At 43.5% G+C, this 15769-nt stretch overlaps 1 protein-coding gene across 1 annotated transcript; it reads left to right on the top strand.

Annotated features, from left to right (window-relative positions):
• Positions 1–11239: 11239 nt before the first annotated feature.
• On the top strand, positions 11240–14505 carry LOC311145221 (ADP-ribosylation factor 6-like). The gene has a single exon (XM_084181446.1). It carries the CDS (start codon positions 11323–11325, stop codon positions 11851–11853), a length of 531 nt encoding a protein of 176 aa, XP_084037572.1. The 5' UTR covers positions 11240–11322; the 3' UTR covers positions 11854–14505.
• Positions 14506–15769: the final 1264 nt, after the last annotated feature.

Here is a 15769-nt window from a genome sequence, read left to right as displayed (position 1 = left end):
GGACCATTTCATTTTGTCAGTGATGTGTACGCCAAGGAACTTGAAGCTCTCCACCTTCTCCACTGCTGTCCCGTGGATGTGGATAGGGGGGTGTACCCTCTGCTGTTTCCTGAAGTCCACGATCATCTCCTTTGTTTTGTTGACATTGAGTGAGAGGTTATTTTCCTGGCACCACTCTCCCAGAGCCCTCACCTCCTCCCTGTTGGCTGTCTCGTCATTGTTGGTAATCAAGCCTACTACTGTTGTGTCGTCTGCAAACTTGATGATTGAGTTGGAGGCGTGCTTGGCCACGCAGTCATGGGTGAACAGGGAGTACAGGAGGGGGCTGAGCACACACCCTTGTGGGGCCCCAGTGTTGAGGATCAGCGAAGTGGAGATGTTGTTTCCTACCTTCACAACCTGGGGGCGGCCCGTCAGGAAGTCCAGGACCCAGTTGCACAGGGCGGGGTTCAGACCCAGGGCCTCGAGCTTAATGATGAGCTTGGAGGGTACTATGGTGTTGAATGCTGAGCTATAGTCAATGTACAGCATTCGTACATAGGTATTACTCTTGTCCAGATGGGATAGGGTATTGATTTGACCATCAGTTTCTATACCTAAGGTCACTGAATAAAGCGTATATCCTTACTGAAGTAGCAATTACTCAGAATTGCAAAATATACAATATTTGTTAGTTAATTCTATCACTTACAAACATAAAATAGCCATTTACAGCATAACAATGAACAATGCAACAATGGTCCATATACCCTTAAACCAAAAACACCATACATTTAGTTAATTATAAAAAAAACACTTTCTTAAGATGGGTAACATTATCTGCAAAAGTCACAACCCCTTAAAACGCCAATCAGCATTTGAAACAATAACAAAGTGGACTCCTGACACTGTTTTGGTAAAAAGCTGGGATGGGGCTGGAGAAATGTAACCACTAAAATTAACAGATTATTTTATTTAGAAAACATTCTTATCGAGAGCGATTTACAGGAGCAATTAGGTGAAAACGCATGTCAAAAATGTTATAAATTGATTTGCATTTTATGAGGGAAATAAGTATTTGACCCCTCTGCAAAACATGACTTAGTACTTGGTGGCAAAACCCTTGTTGGCAATCACAGAGGTCAGACGTTTCTTGTAGTTGGCCACCAGGTTTGCGCACATCTCAGGAGGGATTTTGTCCCACTCCTCTTTGCAGATCTTCTCCAAGTCATTAAGGTTTCGAGGCTGACGTTTGGCAACTCGAACCTTCAGCTCCCTCCACAGATTTTCTATGGGATTAAGGTCTGGAGACTGGCTAGGCCACTCCAGGACCTTAATGTGCTTCTTCTTGAGCCACTCCTTTGTTGCCTTGGCCGTGTGTTTTGGGTCATTGTCATGCTGGAATACCTATCCACGACCCATTTTCAATGCCCTGGCTGAGGGAAGGAGGTTCTCACCCAAGATTTGACGGTACATGGCCCCGTCCATCGTCCCTTTGATGCGGTGAAGTTGTCCTGTCCCCTTAGCAGAAAAACACCCCCAAAGCATAATGTTTCCACCTCCATGTTTGACGGTGGGGATGGTGTTCTTGGGGTCATAGGCAGCATTCCTCCTCCTCCAAACACGGCGAGTTGAGTTGATGCCAAAGAGCTCGATTTTGGTCTCATCTGACCACAACACTTTCACCCAGTTCTCCTCTGAATCATTCAGATGTTCATTGGCAAACTTCAGACGGGCCTGTATATGTGCTTTCTTGAGCAGGGGGACCTTGCGGGCGCTGCAGGATTTCAGTCATTCACAGCGTAGTGTGTTACCAATTGTTTTCTTGGTGACTATGGTCCTAGCTGCCTTGAGATCATTGACAAGATCCTCCCGTGTAGTTCTGGGCTGATTCCTCACCGTTCTCATGATCATTGCAACTCCACGAGATGAGATCTTGCATGGAGCCCCAGGCCGAGGCAGATTGACAGTTCTTTTGTGTTTCTCCCATTTGCGAATAATCGCACCAACTGTTGTCACCTTCTCACCAAGCTGCTTGGCAATGGTCTTGTAGCCCATTCCAGCCTTGTGTAGGTCTACAATCTTGTCCCTGACATCCTTGGAGAGCTCTTTGGTCTTGGCCATGGTGGAGAGTTTGGAATCTGATTGATTGATTGCTTCTGTGGACAGGTGTCTTTTATACAGGTAACAAGCTGAGATTAGGAGCACTCCCTTTAAGAGTGTGCTCCTAATCTCAGCTCGTTACTTGTATAAAAGACACCTGGGAGCCAGAAATCTTTCTGATATAGAGGAGGTCAAATACTTATTTCCCTCATTAAAATGCAAATCAATTTATAACATTTTTGACATGCGTTTTTCTGGATATTTTAGTTGTTATTCTGTCTCTCACTGTTCAAATAAACCTACCAGTAAAATTATAGACTGATAATTTCTTTGTCAGTGGGCAAACGTACAAAATCAGCAGGGGATCAAATACTTTTTTCCCTCACTGTACATCCAATTTGCTGAGTAGAGTGTTGGAAGCTATTTTGTAAATGACATCGCCGAAGTCAAGGATCGGTAGGATAGTCAGTTTTACGAGGGCATGTTTAGCAGCATGAGTGAAGGAGGCTTGTTGCGAAATAGGAAGCCGATTCTAGATTTAACTTTGGATTGGAGATGCTTAATGTGAGTCTGGAAGGAGAGTTTACAGTCTAACCAGACACCTAGGTATTTATAGTTGTCCACATATTCTAAGTCAGACCTGCCGAGAGTAGTGATTCTAGTCGGGCGGACGGGTGCAAGCAGCGTTCGATTGATGAGCATGCTTTTAGTTTTACTAGCGTTTAAGAGCAGTTGGAGGCCACGGAAGGAGTGTTGTATAGCATTGAAGCTCGTTTGGAGGTTTGTTAACCCAGTGTCCAATGAAGGGCCAGATGTATACAAAATGGTGTCGTCTGCGTAGAGGTGGATCTGAGAGTCACCAGCAGCAAGAGCGACATCATTGAAATACACAGAGAATAGAGTCGGCCCGAGAATTGAACCCTGTGGCATCCCCATAGAGACTGCCAGAGGTCCAGACAACAGGCCCTCCGATTTGACACATTGAACTCTATCTGAGAAGTAGTTGGTGAACCAGGCGAGGCAGTCATTTGAGAAACAAAGGCTATTTAGTCTGCCAATAAGATTGCGGTGATTGACAGAGTCAAAAGCCTTGGCCAGGTCGATGAAGACGGCTGCACAGTACTGTCTTTTATCGATTGCGGTTATTATATTGTTTAGGACCTTGAGCATTGCTGAGGTGCACCCATGACCAGCTCGGAAACCAGATTGCATAGCAGAGAAGGTATGGTGGGATTCGAAATGGTCGGTGATCTGTTTGTTAACTTGGCTTTCAAATACTTTCGAAAGGCAGGACAGGATGGATATACAGTGGGGAGAACAAGTATTTGATACACTGCCGATTTTGCAGGTTTTCCTACTTACAAAGCATGTAGAGGTCTGTAATTTTTTTAAATCCAGAAAATCACATTGTATGATCTTTAAGTAATTCATTTGCATTTTATTGCATGACATAAGTATTTGATACATCAGAAAAGCAGAACTTAATATTTGGTACAGAAACCTTTGTTTGCAATTAAAGAGATCATACGTTTCCTGTAGGTCTTGACCAGGTTTGCACACACTGCAGCAGGGATTTTGGCCCACTCCTCCATACAGACCTTCTCCAGATCCTTCAGGTTTTGGGGCTGTCGCTGGGCAATACGGACTTTCAGCTACCCCCAAAGATTTTCTATTGGGTTCAGGTCTGGAGACTGGCTAGGCCACTCCAGGACCTTGAGATGCTTCTTACGGAGCCACTCCTTAGTTGCCCTGGCTGTGTGTTTTGGGTCGTTGTCATACTGGAAGACCCAGCCACGACCCATCTTCAATGCTCTTACTGAGGGAAGGAGGTTGTTGGCCAAGATCTCGCAATACATGGCCCCATCCATCCTCCCCTCAATACGGTGCAGTCGTCATGTCCCCTTTGCAGAAAAGTATCCCCAAAGAATGATGTTTCCACCTCCATGCTTCACGGTTGGGATGGTGTTCTTTGGGTTGTACTCATCCTTCTTCTTCCTCCAAACACGGCGAGTGGAGTTTAGACCAAAAAGCTCTATTTTTGTCTCATCAGACCACATGACCTTCTCCCATTCCTCCTCTGGATCATCCAGATGGTCATTGGCAAACTTCAGACGGGCCTGGACATGCGCTGGGTTGAGCAGGGGGACCTTGCGTGCGCTGCAGGATTTTAATCCATGACGGCGTAGTGTATTACTAATGGTTTTCTTTGAGACTGTGGTCCCAGCTCTCTTCAGGTCATTGACCAGGTCCTGCCGTGTAGTTCTGGGCTGATCCCTCACCTTCCTCATGATCATTGATGCCCCACGAGGTGAGATCTTGCATGGAGCCCCAGACCGAGGGGTGTTGACCGTCATCTTGAACTTCTTCCATTTTCAAATAATTGCGCCAACAGTTGTTGCCTTCTCACCAAGCTGCTTGCCTATTGTCCTGTAGCCCATCCCAGCCTTGTGCAGGTCTACAATTTTATCCCTGATGTCCTTACACAGCTCTCTGGTCTTGGCCATTGTGGAGAGGTTGGAGTCTGTTTGATTGAGTGTGTGGACAGGTGTCTTTTATACACCTGGTAGAGCACGGCGCTTGTAACGCCAAGGTAGTGGGTTCGATCTCCGGGCCACCCATACACAAAAAATGTATGCATGCATGACTGTAAGTCGCTTTGGATAAAAGCGTCTGCTAAATGGCATATTATTATTATTATTATTTTTATACAGGTAACGAGTTCAAACAGGTGCAGTTAATACAGGTAATGAGTGGAGAACAGGAGGGCTTCTTAAAGAAAAACTAACAGGTCTGTGAGAGCCGGAAGTCTTACTGGTTGGTAGGTGATCAAATACTTATGTCATGCAATAAAATGCAAATTAATTACTTAAAAATCATACAATGTGATTTTTTGGATTTTTGTTTTAGATTCCGTCTCTCACAGTTGAAGTGTACCTATGATAAAAAATTACAGACCTCTACATGCTTTGTAAGTAGGAAAACCTGCAAAATCGGCAGTGTATCAAATACTTGTTCTCCCCACTGTAGGTCTGTAACAGTTTGGATCTAGAGTGTCCCCCTTTGAAGAGGGGGATGACCGCGGCAGCTTTCCAATCTCTGGGGATCTCAGACGATACGAAAGAGAGGTTGAATAGGCTAGTAATTGGGGTTGCGACGATTTCGGTGGCTAATTTTAGAAAGAAAGGGTCCAGATTGTCTAGCCCAGCTGATTTATAGGGGTCCAGATTTAGCAGCTCTTTCAGGACATCAGCTATCTGAATTTGGGTGAAGGAGAAACGGGGGGGGGGGGGGGGGGGGGGCATGGGCAAGTTGCAGCGGAGGGTGCAGAGCTGGTGGCCGGGGTAGGGGTAGCCAGGTGGAAAGCATGGCCAGCCGTAGCAAAATGCTTATTGAAATTCTCGATTATCGTAGATTTATCAGTGGTGACAGTGTTTCCTAGCCTCAGTGCAGTGGGTAGCTGGGAGGAGGTGCTCTTATTCTCCATGGACTTTACAGTGTCCCAATACTTTTTGGAGTTAGTACTACAGGATGCAAATGTCAGTTTGAAAAAGCTAGCCTTTGCTTTTGTAACTGCTTGTATATATTGGTTCCTGACTTCCCTGAAAAGTTGCATATCGCGGGGGCTGTTCGATGCTAATGCAGTACGCCACAGGATGTTTTTGTGCTGGTCAAGGTGAACCAGGGGCTATATCTGTTCTTAGTTCTGAATTTTTTGAATGGGGCATGCTTATTTAAGATGGAGAGGAAAGCACTTTTGAAGAACATCCAGGCTTCCTCTACTGACAGAATGAGGTCAATATCCATCCAGGATACCCGGGCCAGGTCAATTAGAAAGGCCTGCTCGCTGAAGTGTTTTAGGGAGCGTTTGACAGTGATGAGGGGTGGTCGTTTGACCGCGGACCCATTACGGACGCAGGCAATGAGGCAGTGATCGCTGAGATCCTGGTTGAAGACAGCGGAGGTGTATTTAGTGGGTAAATTAGTCAGGACGATATCTATGAGGGTGCCCATGTTTACGGATTTAGGGTTGTACCTGGTAGGTTCCGTGATGATTTGTGTGAGATTGAGGGCATCTAGTTTAGATTGTAGGACGGCCGGGGTGTTAAGCAGATCCCAGTTTAGGTCACCAAGCAGTACGAACTCTGAGGATAGATGGGGGGAAAGCAATTCACATATGGTGTCCAGGGCACAACTGGGGGCTGATGAGGGTCTGTAGCAAGTGGCAACAGTGAGAGACTTATTTCTGGAAAGGTGGATTTTTAGAAGTAGAAACTCAAACTGTTTGGGCACAGACCTGGATAGTATGATAGAGCTCTGCAGGCTATCTCTACAGTAGATTGCAACTCCGCCCCCTTTGGCAGTTCTATCTAGACGGAAGATTTTGTAGTTCGGAATGGAAATTTCTGATTTTTTTGGTGGCCTTCCTAAGCCAAGATTCAGACACTGCTAGAACATCAGGGTTGGCAGAGTGTGCTAACGCAGTGAATAACTCAAACTTGGAGTGGAGACTTCTGATGTTAACATGCATGAAACCAAGGCTTTTACGGTTACAGAAGTCAACAAATGATAGCGCCTGGGGGGTAGGAGTGATACTGGGGGCTACAGGGCCTGGGTTAACCTCTACATCACCAGAGGAACAGAGGAGGAATAGAATAAGGATACGGCTAAAGGCTTTAAGAACTGGTCTTCTAGTGCGTTTGGTACAGAGAAGAGGGGCAGATTTCCGGGCGTTGTAGAATTGATTCAGGGCATTATGTACAGACAAGGATATGGAAGGATATGAGTACAGTGGAGGTACACCTAAGCATTGGGTAACTATGAAAGATATAGCGTCATTGGAGGTACCAGCCGGTCTCCGCGTGTATGGGGGGTGGGACAAAGGAGCTCTCTGAGGCTGGTTGAGCTGAACTTGGGGCTCTACAGTGAAATTGTATAATAAGAACTAACCCAAACAGCAAATGGCTAGGCATATTGACATGGGAGAGAGGCATAACGCAATCACAGGTGTTATTCGAGAGGGCTAAGACAACAACTAGTAATGGCGACAAATGTTTGGGCTGAGGCTAAACAGATAAACAGTATGGAGTACCGTGTAAAGGAACAGTCCAGGAGGCATTTGCTGTGTGATCATAAAGTCCAGTGAACAGCACTAAGTAAGTCCGGGAGCAGATCGTAGGCTGCTAAAGCACAGGCGAGCAGGAGGCACGGCTGTTGATTGCGCGTGTTAGTGGGCCGGGGCTAGCAGATGGATCTTTGTGGTCGTCGCAACGGGAAGCCTGTCGAAACCACATCAGACGATTACGTCGGCAGACCAGTCGTGATGGATCGGTGGGGCTCCGTGTCAACACTAGGAGGTCCCGTCCGGTTGACAGAGAGGTAGATAGCCGGGAGATGGGCCTGGCTCGAGGCTAGCTCAAGGCTAACTGGGGCTAGCTTCGGACAGTGGTGATTAGCCAACAACAACAACAGCTACTCGGTTGCAGCTAGCTAGTTGCGATGATCCGGTGTTAAGGTACAGTGATTCCGGCAGAAAATCCGATATGCTCTGGCTCGATAGCGCGATGTGCAGACTGGCCGATAATTGTCCAGGCTAGAGCTGGCTTGTAGTTAGTGCAGGCCACGGACAATGGTGAAGACCGCTAACGGTGGCTAATAGCAAGTAGCTAGTTAGCTGGCTAGCTGGCTAGTTTCAGCCAGAGGTTCTGGATAAAAATAAATATTACTAGTATGTTCTGAGTTTGCAAGACAAGGATTGGAAAATGAAATGAAAATCCTCTGAAATGTGTGTCTTGTGCAGTTCAAGCCGACAGTTTTTTAAATAATTAAAGGACAGTGAATGAAACCCAGTTTGTGAAACTTTAATGATGAGCTACTCACACTGTCTTCTACACAGACGTTTTAGTCACCTGAACTCTGCTGTAAATATTTCATAGCCACAAGTCTGTCATTGTCGCTTTCTTACACCACAACAATAACGTAACTCACTTGTATAGTCCCCTGCAATGTCCTGAGAGCTATAGCTAAATAATGGACATACCAACTCTCAATATTGGGGTTTACATGCTCTTTTAAATAAAATTGGGTTTGGATTTAGCCTCATTTGTCACCTGTCAATTAGCAGGGATTAAATTGTTCTACTTTGCACAAAGTGAATGAAATCCAGAGGGCAGTAAATAAAGCTTATCAAGAGATCACATGACCACCAACATCTACATGGGCCAGGGTATCAGATTACATAATGAGAGAGAGAGAGAGAGAGAGAGAGAGAGAGAGAGAGAGAGAGAGAGAGAGAGAGAGAGAGAGAGAGAGAGAGAGAGAGAGAGAGAGAGAGAGAGAGAGAGAGAGAGAGAGATAGACTCCCTATAGTAGAGAAGACACAACCAACTTTCCACTTGAGATTCCCTGTGAGATTTGGGGAAATTACACAGTAGCAGAGATGTGTCTCATCAAATTCATCAAAGGGATGCTGATTTCATTCTCAGGTTAGTGCCATTTATTTGACTTACTCTGAAACATCTTTTGATGAGTAAAATTATTAAATTAGTTTGAACAAGGATATTTTTATGAGGTGTATTGATTTAATGAGATTTATTGATAAAGACCTATGTTATTACACAAAAGAAAGGGCCATTCCTTTTTAAATTGTTGTAATAATATAAAAAACGAAATGCTCAACTCCATTACGAAGCAATTATCACATGTTAATACAATGGTGCTACCACAGGAAATACACAGTTACTTCACTGGTATAGCTAATTATTGAACTTCCATTGTTTTGCAATCCCTTCCTCCACAAGGTGATACTACAGAAGCCACTGACAACTAAATGCAGAAGCCGCTGACTGCCACAAAGCATGGACTACACAAGTACCAAGTCCAGCAACATAAGGGCCTGCTCCGTAGCCTGGAGTTGGAGCATAGATACTGTATGAGGGGGATCGAGCAGCAGCAGAGACAGTACCACAGGGCACTGGGGAGACTGGGGCCTGGCTGCTGTCCCTCATCCCAGAGGTCTAGAGCAAATACTCCCTGCAGCTCCACTCTTCCTGCCCTCCACGGTGCACAGACAGGGAGCCGGAGAATGGGGAGCACCAGAGCCCAGATGGCCACATCTGTGGATGGGAGGAGTGACACTGAGGAACCACAACCTGACCCGAGATTGGCCTTGGACTATTCTGCCGGTGTTGAGACTAACATGATTTGGACTAGGGCTGTTGTCAGACAGCCTACTTGGGCAACCTTGACGTTTGCAGATATAAGACACAGACACATGGCCATGATCCAAACGATGGAACCCTTCAGGAAATGGAAACACATGATTTTGTCATCTACAGGTCAGCCAGACACCAACCAAGGGCCTAGCTTGAACCAGCAAGATCCAAACAGCCCACAGGTCATGAGGTCAGCCAGCATCAGAACACAGAGAGTATCCCTCTCACATCCACACAGAAGTTTAAACAGTTTAACAAAACTGACAGATAATAGACCACCTACCCACCACTATTGGTGCTCCAAGAGATAGACAAGGACTTGTAAACTGAGTGAGGAGGCCTCTGGCTGCCTACCTGCATATTTGGTAATTAACTTCAGTAAAATGAGAAGCACTGCCAATGCATGCCACACGGTGGTGTTATTACACTTTGTATCGAGGACAGTAGGCCAAGCCTACATACCATTTTTGTGCAGTCTATGCTTCATACAGGAACCTAGCCTGCATGCATTTTTTCATTTAAGGCTAGAAAGTAGCCTATATTTTAAAATATATGTTTATTAAGCATGCCAAATGTACTATTTTCATTTAAAAATGCATATTAATACTGTTGCAATTTCATGTTGTAACCATGTTTTATGTGATTTTATGACGAATGAATAGGTCTCCCATCATATAATTGTAATTAAACTAATTTACCCAATACATTTAGACTGGCTACTAGTTTGTTAGATATTATTTAGCACCATGCATGCGCACCCAATACTATGAGGCATCCACTTCCTTGTTTGGTGCCAATGGGTTTATATACATCATTGTATGGTGCCTTACATTTCCTGCTCGTTGCCACATTCGCACCTGAACCAGTACTGGTTAAATTAGCACCATGCATTTACTTTATAAGAATCATTGGACTGCAATTTTCGACAATGCAGAGTAATCCGCGGAGCCGAAATGGCGTCCTCTGGTCACAGTTCAAACTGTGAAAGCTCGTGCGCAAGCCAACTGACTACTGAATGATCCAGAGGAAGTGGCTGGTGATGTAGTCCACACCTTTCCGGTAGATCAGAGTAGTACTGCAACTCGGCTGAAAAGGAGAGAGAGAGACGAAAGCGGGTCGGAAATTACTGAGAGAGGAGGGGGGAAACAGAAGGTAATATATATATATTTTGGGGTGAGATTTGTGTAAAAGATACACGGAACGTAAGTTACCGACTAACGTCAGCATTTTTCAATTGTGTTGAGCTATCCACAATGCAGCATGTAGCTAACACGCTAAGTTAGCAAGCTAGTGTTAGCTGGCGTTAGCTAGCTAGCTAGCCGTTAACTTGCTAAGTTGAGCTTTCTGACACTCCTCACAATCCTCTTCTGTTTCAGGGGGACAAGAAGGGATTTTATTTTATTTTATCAATGACCTTAGTCACCGGGACTTTAGGAGAACGGGCTCCTACGAACGAGTGGGTAGCCCAGCGCGACGTTTGATGGAATAGCTGCAGAAAATTGCCTTTCTCCTCGGGTGGTGTTGATCCGAACAAGGACGAGGAGGGGGACCTCGAGACACATTCACCAAGAGGAAGTAAGAAGAACCGCAGGTTTTTTGGAGGGCCTATTCAATAGTATGAACATTTTGTAACGGCTACAATTCAGAAGTAACAATATACTTACACGGCTTGACATACAATTGACTTTCCTGACCTTTGGGTACACATGTGAACTTGGATGTGTCAAACTTATGAAGTTATGAACAGCAATACTCCAAGTTAGCTAATGGTTTGCCACCAGGAATATTATTGCCAGTTTGAGACACCCTTCTTTGGCCGACACATTGTGAAGCATTGATTGACCCGCACATGGCTCAGCGTGAGCTTCATATTTCACACCATGTCCATTTGTAATTTGTTGCAGAGTGAAGCCCGGTTAAGCAAATAAAGTTAACCTGCATGGTTTTGACATTAAGGAAGTAACAAGGGAAATATTGAAGAATCCAACCCATTTTTTCATTTGGAACGGAATATTTATGCACTGTTTACATGATGGGGAAAATGCTATCGAAAATCTTTGGCAACAAGGAGATGAGAATATTGATGCTTGGACTTGATGCTGCTGGAAAGACCACCATCCTTTACAAACTGAAACTTGGACAGTCAGTCACCACAATTCCCACAGTTGGTTTCAATGTCGAGACTGTCACTTACAAAAATGTAAAATTCAATGTATGGGACGTTGGAGGCCAAGATAAGATCCGTCCCCTGTGGCGACACTACTACACGGGCACTCAAGGGTTAATCTTCGTTGTGGATTGCGCAGACAGAGATCGCATCGACGAGGCCAGGCAGGAACTCCATCGCATCATTAATGACCGTGAGATGAGGGACGCCATCATCTTGATTTTTGCCAATAAGCAAGACCTGCCCGATGCCATGAAACCACACGAAATCCAAGAGAAACTAGGATTGACCCGCATCAGAGATAGGAATTGGTATGTTCAGCCCTCCTGTGCAACCACGGGAGATGGACTATATGAGGGGTTGACATGGCTAACATCAAATTACAAATCCTAATGATTGAGTGATTTACTGTTTTAGATTAAACTACAAAAAAGTCAAATCGAGGCAAGTAACATAACTTTACTTCTCAAATAAATATATAATAAAGAGAAGTTTGATTATCGCCATTTATTTTGATTACTATGATGACCCTATAACTAATTTATCTTTATAAACTTGGTTTTCTGGCTTATAGTTTGCTTCTACTTTGCTCTTGAGAACCCAAGGTGTCTTACAGCCGGTCCCCGTCTTGGGTTCTTAGCTGATGGTATGGAGGACAACTGGCTCCATGTGAACTACAATCCAGACGCTCTGTTTTAACGTTTAGAAACGTTAATAATACTTGCTTGCGATACAGTTTTGGAAACCTTTTGAAACTTAACTTTCACATCAGGGTGAAATAATAGTTAAAATACAAATGATACACTAACTGTACGCAGTTTAGCAAAGTTGCATTCTGGCTGCACACGGCAGATTTTTTTTTAAATCACAGCCCAATGCCGAGGTATGAAACTTCCTCCCCAGTTAAGGTAAATTCACACTACGGAAGGCGCAGTGTTGCAACGTTGTTTTTCGTCACAAAAGGGGCAGCTCCTTGTATTACGCTCTGGCATTCAACGTACTTTTGTGCTACCTTAACATTTTGGAGCGCCGTAACATTCCTTCCGCAACGTGGGGGCAGTGTTGCTGTTTGGTTCCTTGATCTGATCAATAGGCTATATGCAGGGCTCTCCAACCCTGTTCCTGGAGAGCTACCCTCCTATAAGTTTTCACATGGAGATGTGGGAAGCTAAAAATGCTAGCTAGCTTGCTATGTTTTTAGCCAGGCTGACGCCAAGCTGCCAGCTAGCTACTACTAGCAAGGGGAAGGCGACTCTTCCTTGATTTCACAAAATGAAATTACAAAAGTAAAAAAAAAAACGTTGCTGTCGCCCCGTTGTGAATGGGAGTGGGACCGGTGAGGATTTCATGTTATAAACAGGTGTCCCCTGCTCCAAAATTCGCACACCCGTAGATCAATCAGCTTGTAGTAACCTTTCCCTCCGAAGTGTAGTCTGTTGGAGGCGGTGTTCTTGACAATACAGCCGGGTGCAACTTTCCTAAACTGCTTAGAGTAAGCTTATATTTTGTATTGGAAAAATACTTTTTTGCTTATATGAAAGTTAAGTTCCAAATGTTTCCAAAACTGTATCGCGTGCAAGGCGTATTTGAGTTTAGACAGAGCATTTGGGCAGCATTGTTTTTTTTTTTTTTTTAAGTCTAAAGTCCTCACAAGTCCAATGGCTCAATGTAATGCAATGGAATTTGTGTCATGAATAAGGGTTAGCTTCTACTCAGTAGCAAGCCCATGTCACATTATGTGGCTTGATGAATATCAATTAAATGTGTTCATAATTTAAAGCTACAAAGATTACCAACTTTGCCTATTCTTTATCCCATTTTTATATATTTTCTAGTGGAGCTGGATTTGTATCTTTTCATTAGGGCTAAGGCTTGGTTCATTTATGCTTTTAAGATACTGTTGGATTGTGGGTAACATAAGGGTCTGATTCATAGTTTTTCCTTTCAGAACTAAAGTCTGGTGTTTAGTCTAGCTTGTTTGGGACAATTACAACACCTTATATTAAACATGTTTTTAATACAGAAACCATGTAGCAAATGTAGGTATTTGTTTTAGATTGTATTGACCACAACACTGCAAGATGTGATTTAAACTTTTCACCATTGCGTACATTTAATTGTCAACATTCTGGACATTGTTGTGACAAAATTATGTCTGGAAAGACATTGGCTGTGTCCGAATACCCATACTTTTATGGTATGTGCAATGCCGAAAATTGAGTATGCTTTAAATGCCAGGATGTCATACTCATTTCGGGCATTTCATCTAGTAGAATTCGCTGCACACTATTGAGGAAGATAATCGTTTTTCGAGACCCAAGTGTGTTTGACAACAGCTAATCAGATATGATGCCCTTTACCAAAATGAACGAATGGCAGGAATCAATGCAATTTCAGCATTAGATAACACATTCTCAGTATGGATGAGCCCAGTATGTTGATATTTGTTGCTTACTAAACGGTATGTTTTAAATAGTATTTAGTACAGTTAGTACACAGTATGCCGTGTTAGTAAGTAGAAGGCAAGACAGATTTCGGACACAGCCAGAGTGTAGTGCTTAGACTCGCCATCTGGAACCCATTTGCACAAGTGATTCCCTATAGTGGTCTATATTGTGAATTAATTGGCCTTTTTGTGTACTCATGTTTTGATCCCAGATTGTGCTCAAGCATTAAACTGAAAAAGGCCTCTGGTAACTCAAACATGCTTTTCAGAATGCAGCTTTTGTTTATATGGTAACATTGATGGTTATGAAGCCAATGGACTCAATATTTCCAAAGGAATGTAATTCAGCTCTGAGCTCTCAACCTACTACTATTCATATGTCTCAGGATGCGAGACCTTTTACTAGCCTGTATCTGCAGCATGAGTACAGAAGTATAGTAACCCTTCAGCAGAGTGGACCTGTCATTCAATGGGAGAGAGCAGCTCCCTGTTGAAATTATTACATGTTTTGGTTCAGCTCTCTTATTTCTATGTTGACTTGGAGAACCATGTACAGAACAATGTCATTGTAATGTCTAATTAAAAAAAGTCATTTTAAATGTCTAATTTTCTTGTTTTGATCAACCTGAACTTGACCTAAAGTGGTTAAAGGGACACAGCTCTCATAATACATAGCTTCCCTAGGACTCAAAATCCATCATAAGAAAGTATGTACAGAATGCTAGAGATAGGATTGTGATTGGTCTTTGCTTATAGTTGACAACCCTTGCATTGGGGAAATTATTATCTGCTTTATGTGAACATTTACCCCCTTGATGAATGATTTGCAGAGCTCACACTTTTGATGTGATGCAGACTGATAGCGCTTGTAACGCCAGGGTAGTGGGTTCGATCCCCGGGACCACCCATACGTAAAAATGTATGCACGCGTGACTGTAAGTCGCTTTGGATAAAAGCGTCTGCTAAATGGCATATTATTATATTACTGCCAGGTGTTAAAATATCCAACACAAAAAACCTTCAGGGCTTCAATACTGTGCTTAAAGATTTGTTATTTTTAAGTAGGCTAATTGCCAGTATATGTTGAGACCTATTTTAACTGCATAACTAAAAGCTGTTGTTCAAGGTGTGGCAAACTTAACTTTTACCAAGAATGCAATTTCCCTCCAGATGAATGAACTACTCTGATGTGAATTGGTCCAATTTTTTTTTGCTGTAATGTAACCTTCCTGTGTTTTTTCAGCATTCCATTCACATTAGGTAATGACTCATTCTGTTATCTGTTATGTGAAGAACACAATGTCTTGTTGGTGAAGTGTTGCATTGAGACTTTTCGGGCAGTTTATGTAGCTGTCCACCCTCAAAGCCTTTATTGTCGCTCTGTTTGCCACCATTGAATTGGGAAATATGTTTTTCCTTTTACCCCATGTACAAAACAGGAAGTCCAAATGGTCTCAGTGGAATAAATACAGAGCCACATGACTAGCCTGCGTTGGGGTTTGGTTGACTGACAGGCTGCACAAATGTTGGAGCAATACAGCTGTTTCTGAATTCTGTGGTCACTTGTTTGTGCTCTATTGAACTGATGCTGGGCTGTCAGCTGTTACTCCCTCTGCTTGTGGTTCAAAACAGGCTGCAAATTCATTGTTTTTGCCCTCCCCTCAACCTTTGTTTAGAAGGAACATACTATGATGCAAACAAAGATTACAAAAAAAAAAGGTAATATAGTTCTCGTGGTTTTTGTACCGTTTTGTCAAAGGTTTTGGGCTGAGACTTGATTTATTAACAGACCAACATCTGCTACCAAGTTGTTGTCCTCTTCAGTTAGAATCAGTAAGCAATCCAGCTGCATGCTGGTTTGTA

Source organism: Coregonus lavaretus, assembly GCF_964263955.1.
Source record: "Coregonus lavaretus genome assembly, chromosome: 18".
Classification (NCBI taxonomy): domain Eukaryota; kingdom Metazoa; phylum Chordata; class Actinopteri; order Salmoniformes; family Salmonidae; genus Coregonus; species Coregonus lavaretus.
This window is presented reverse-complemented; position numbering and strand designations above follow the sequence as displayed.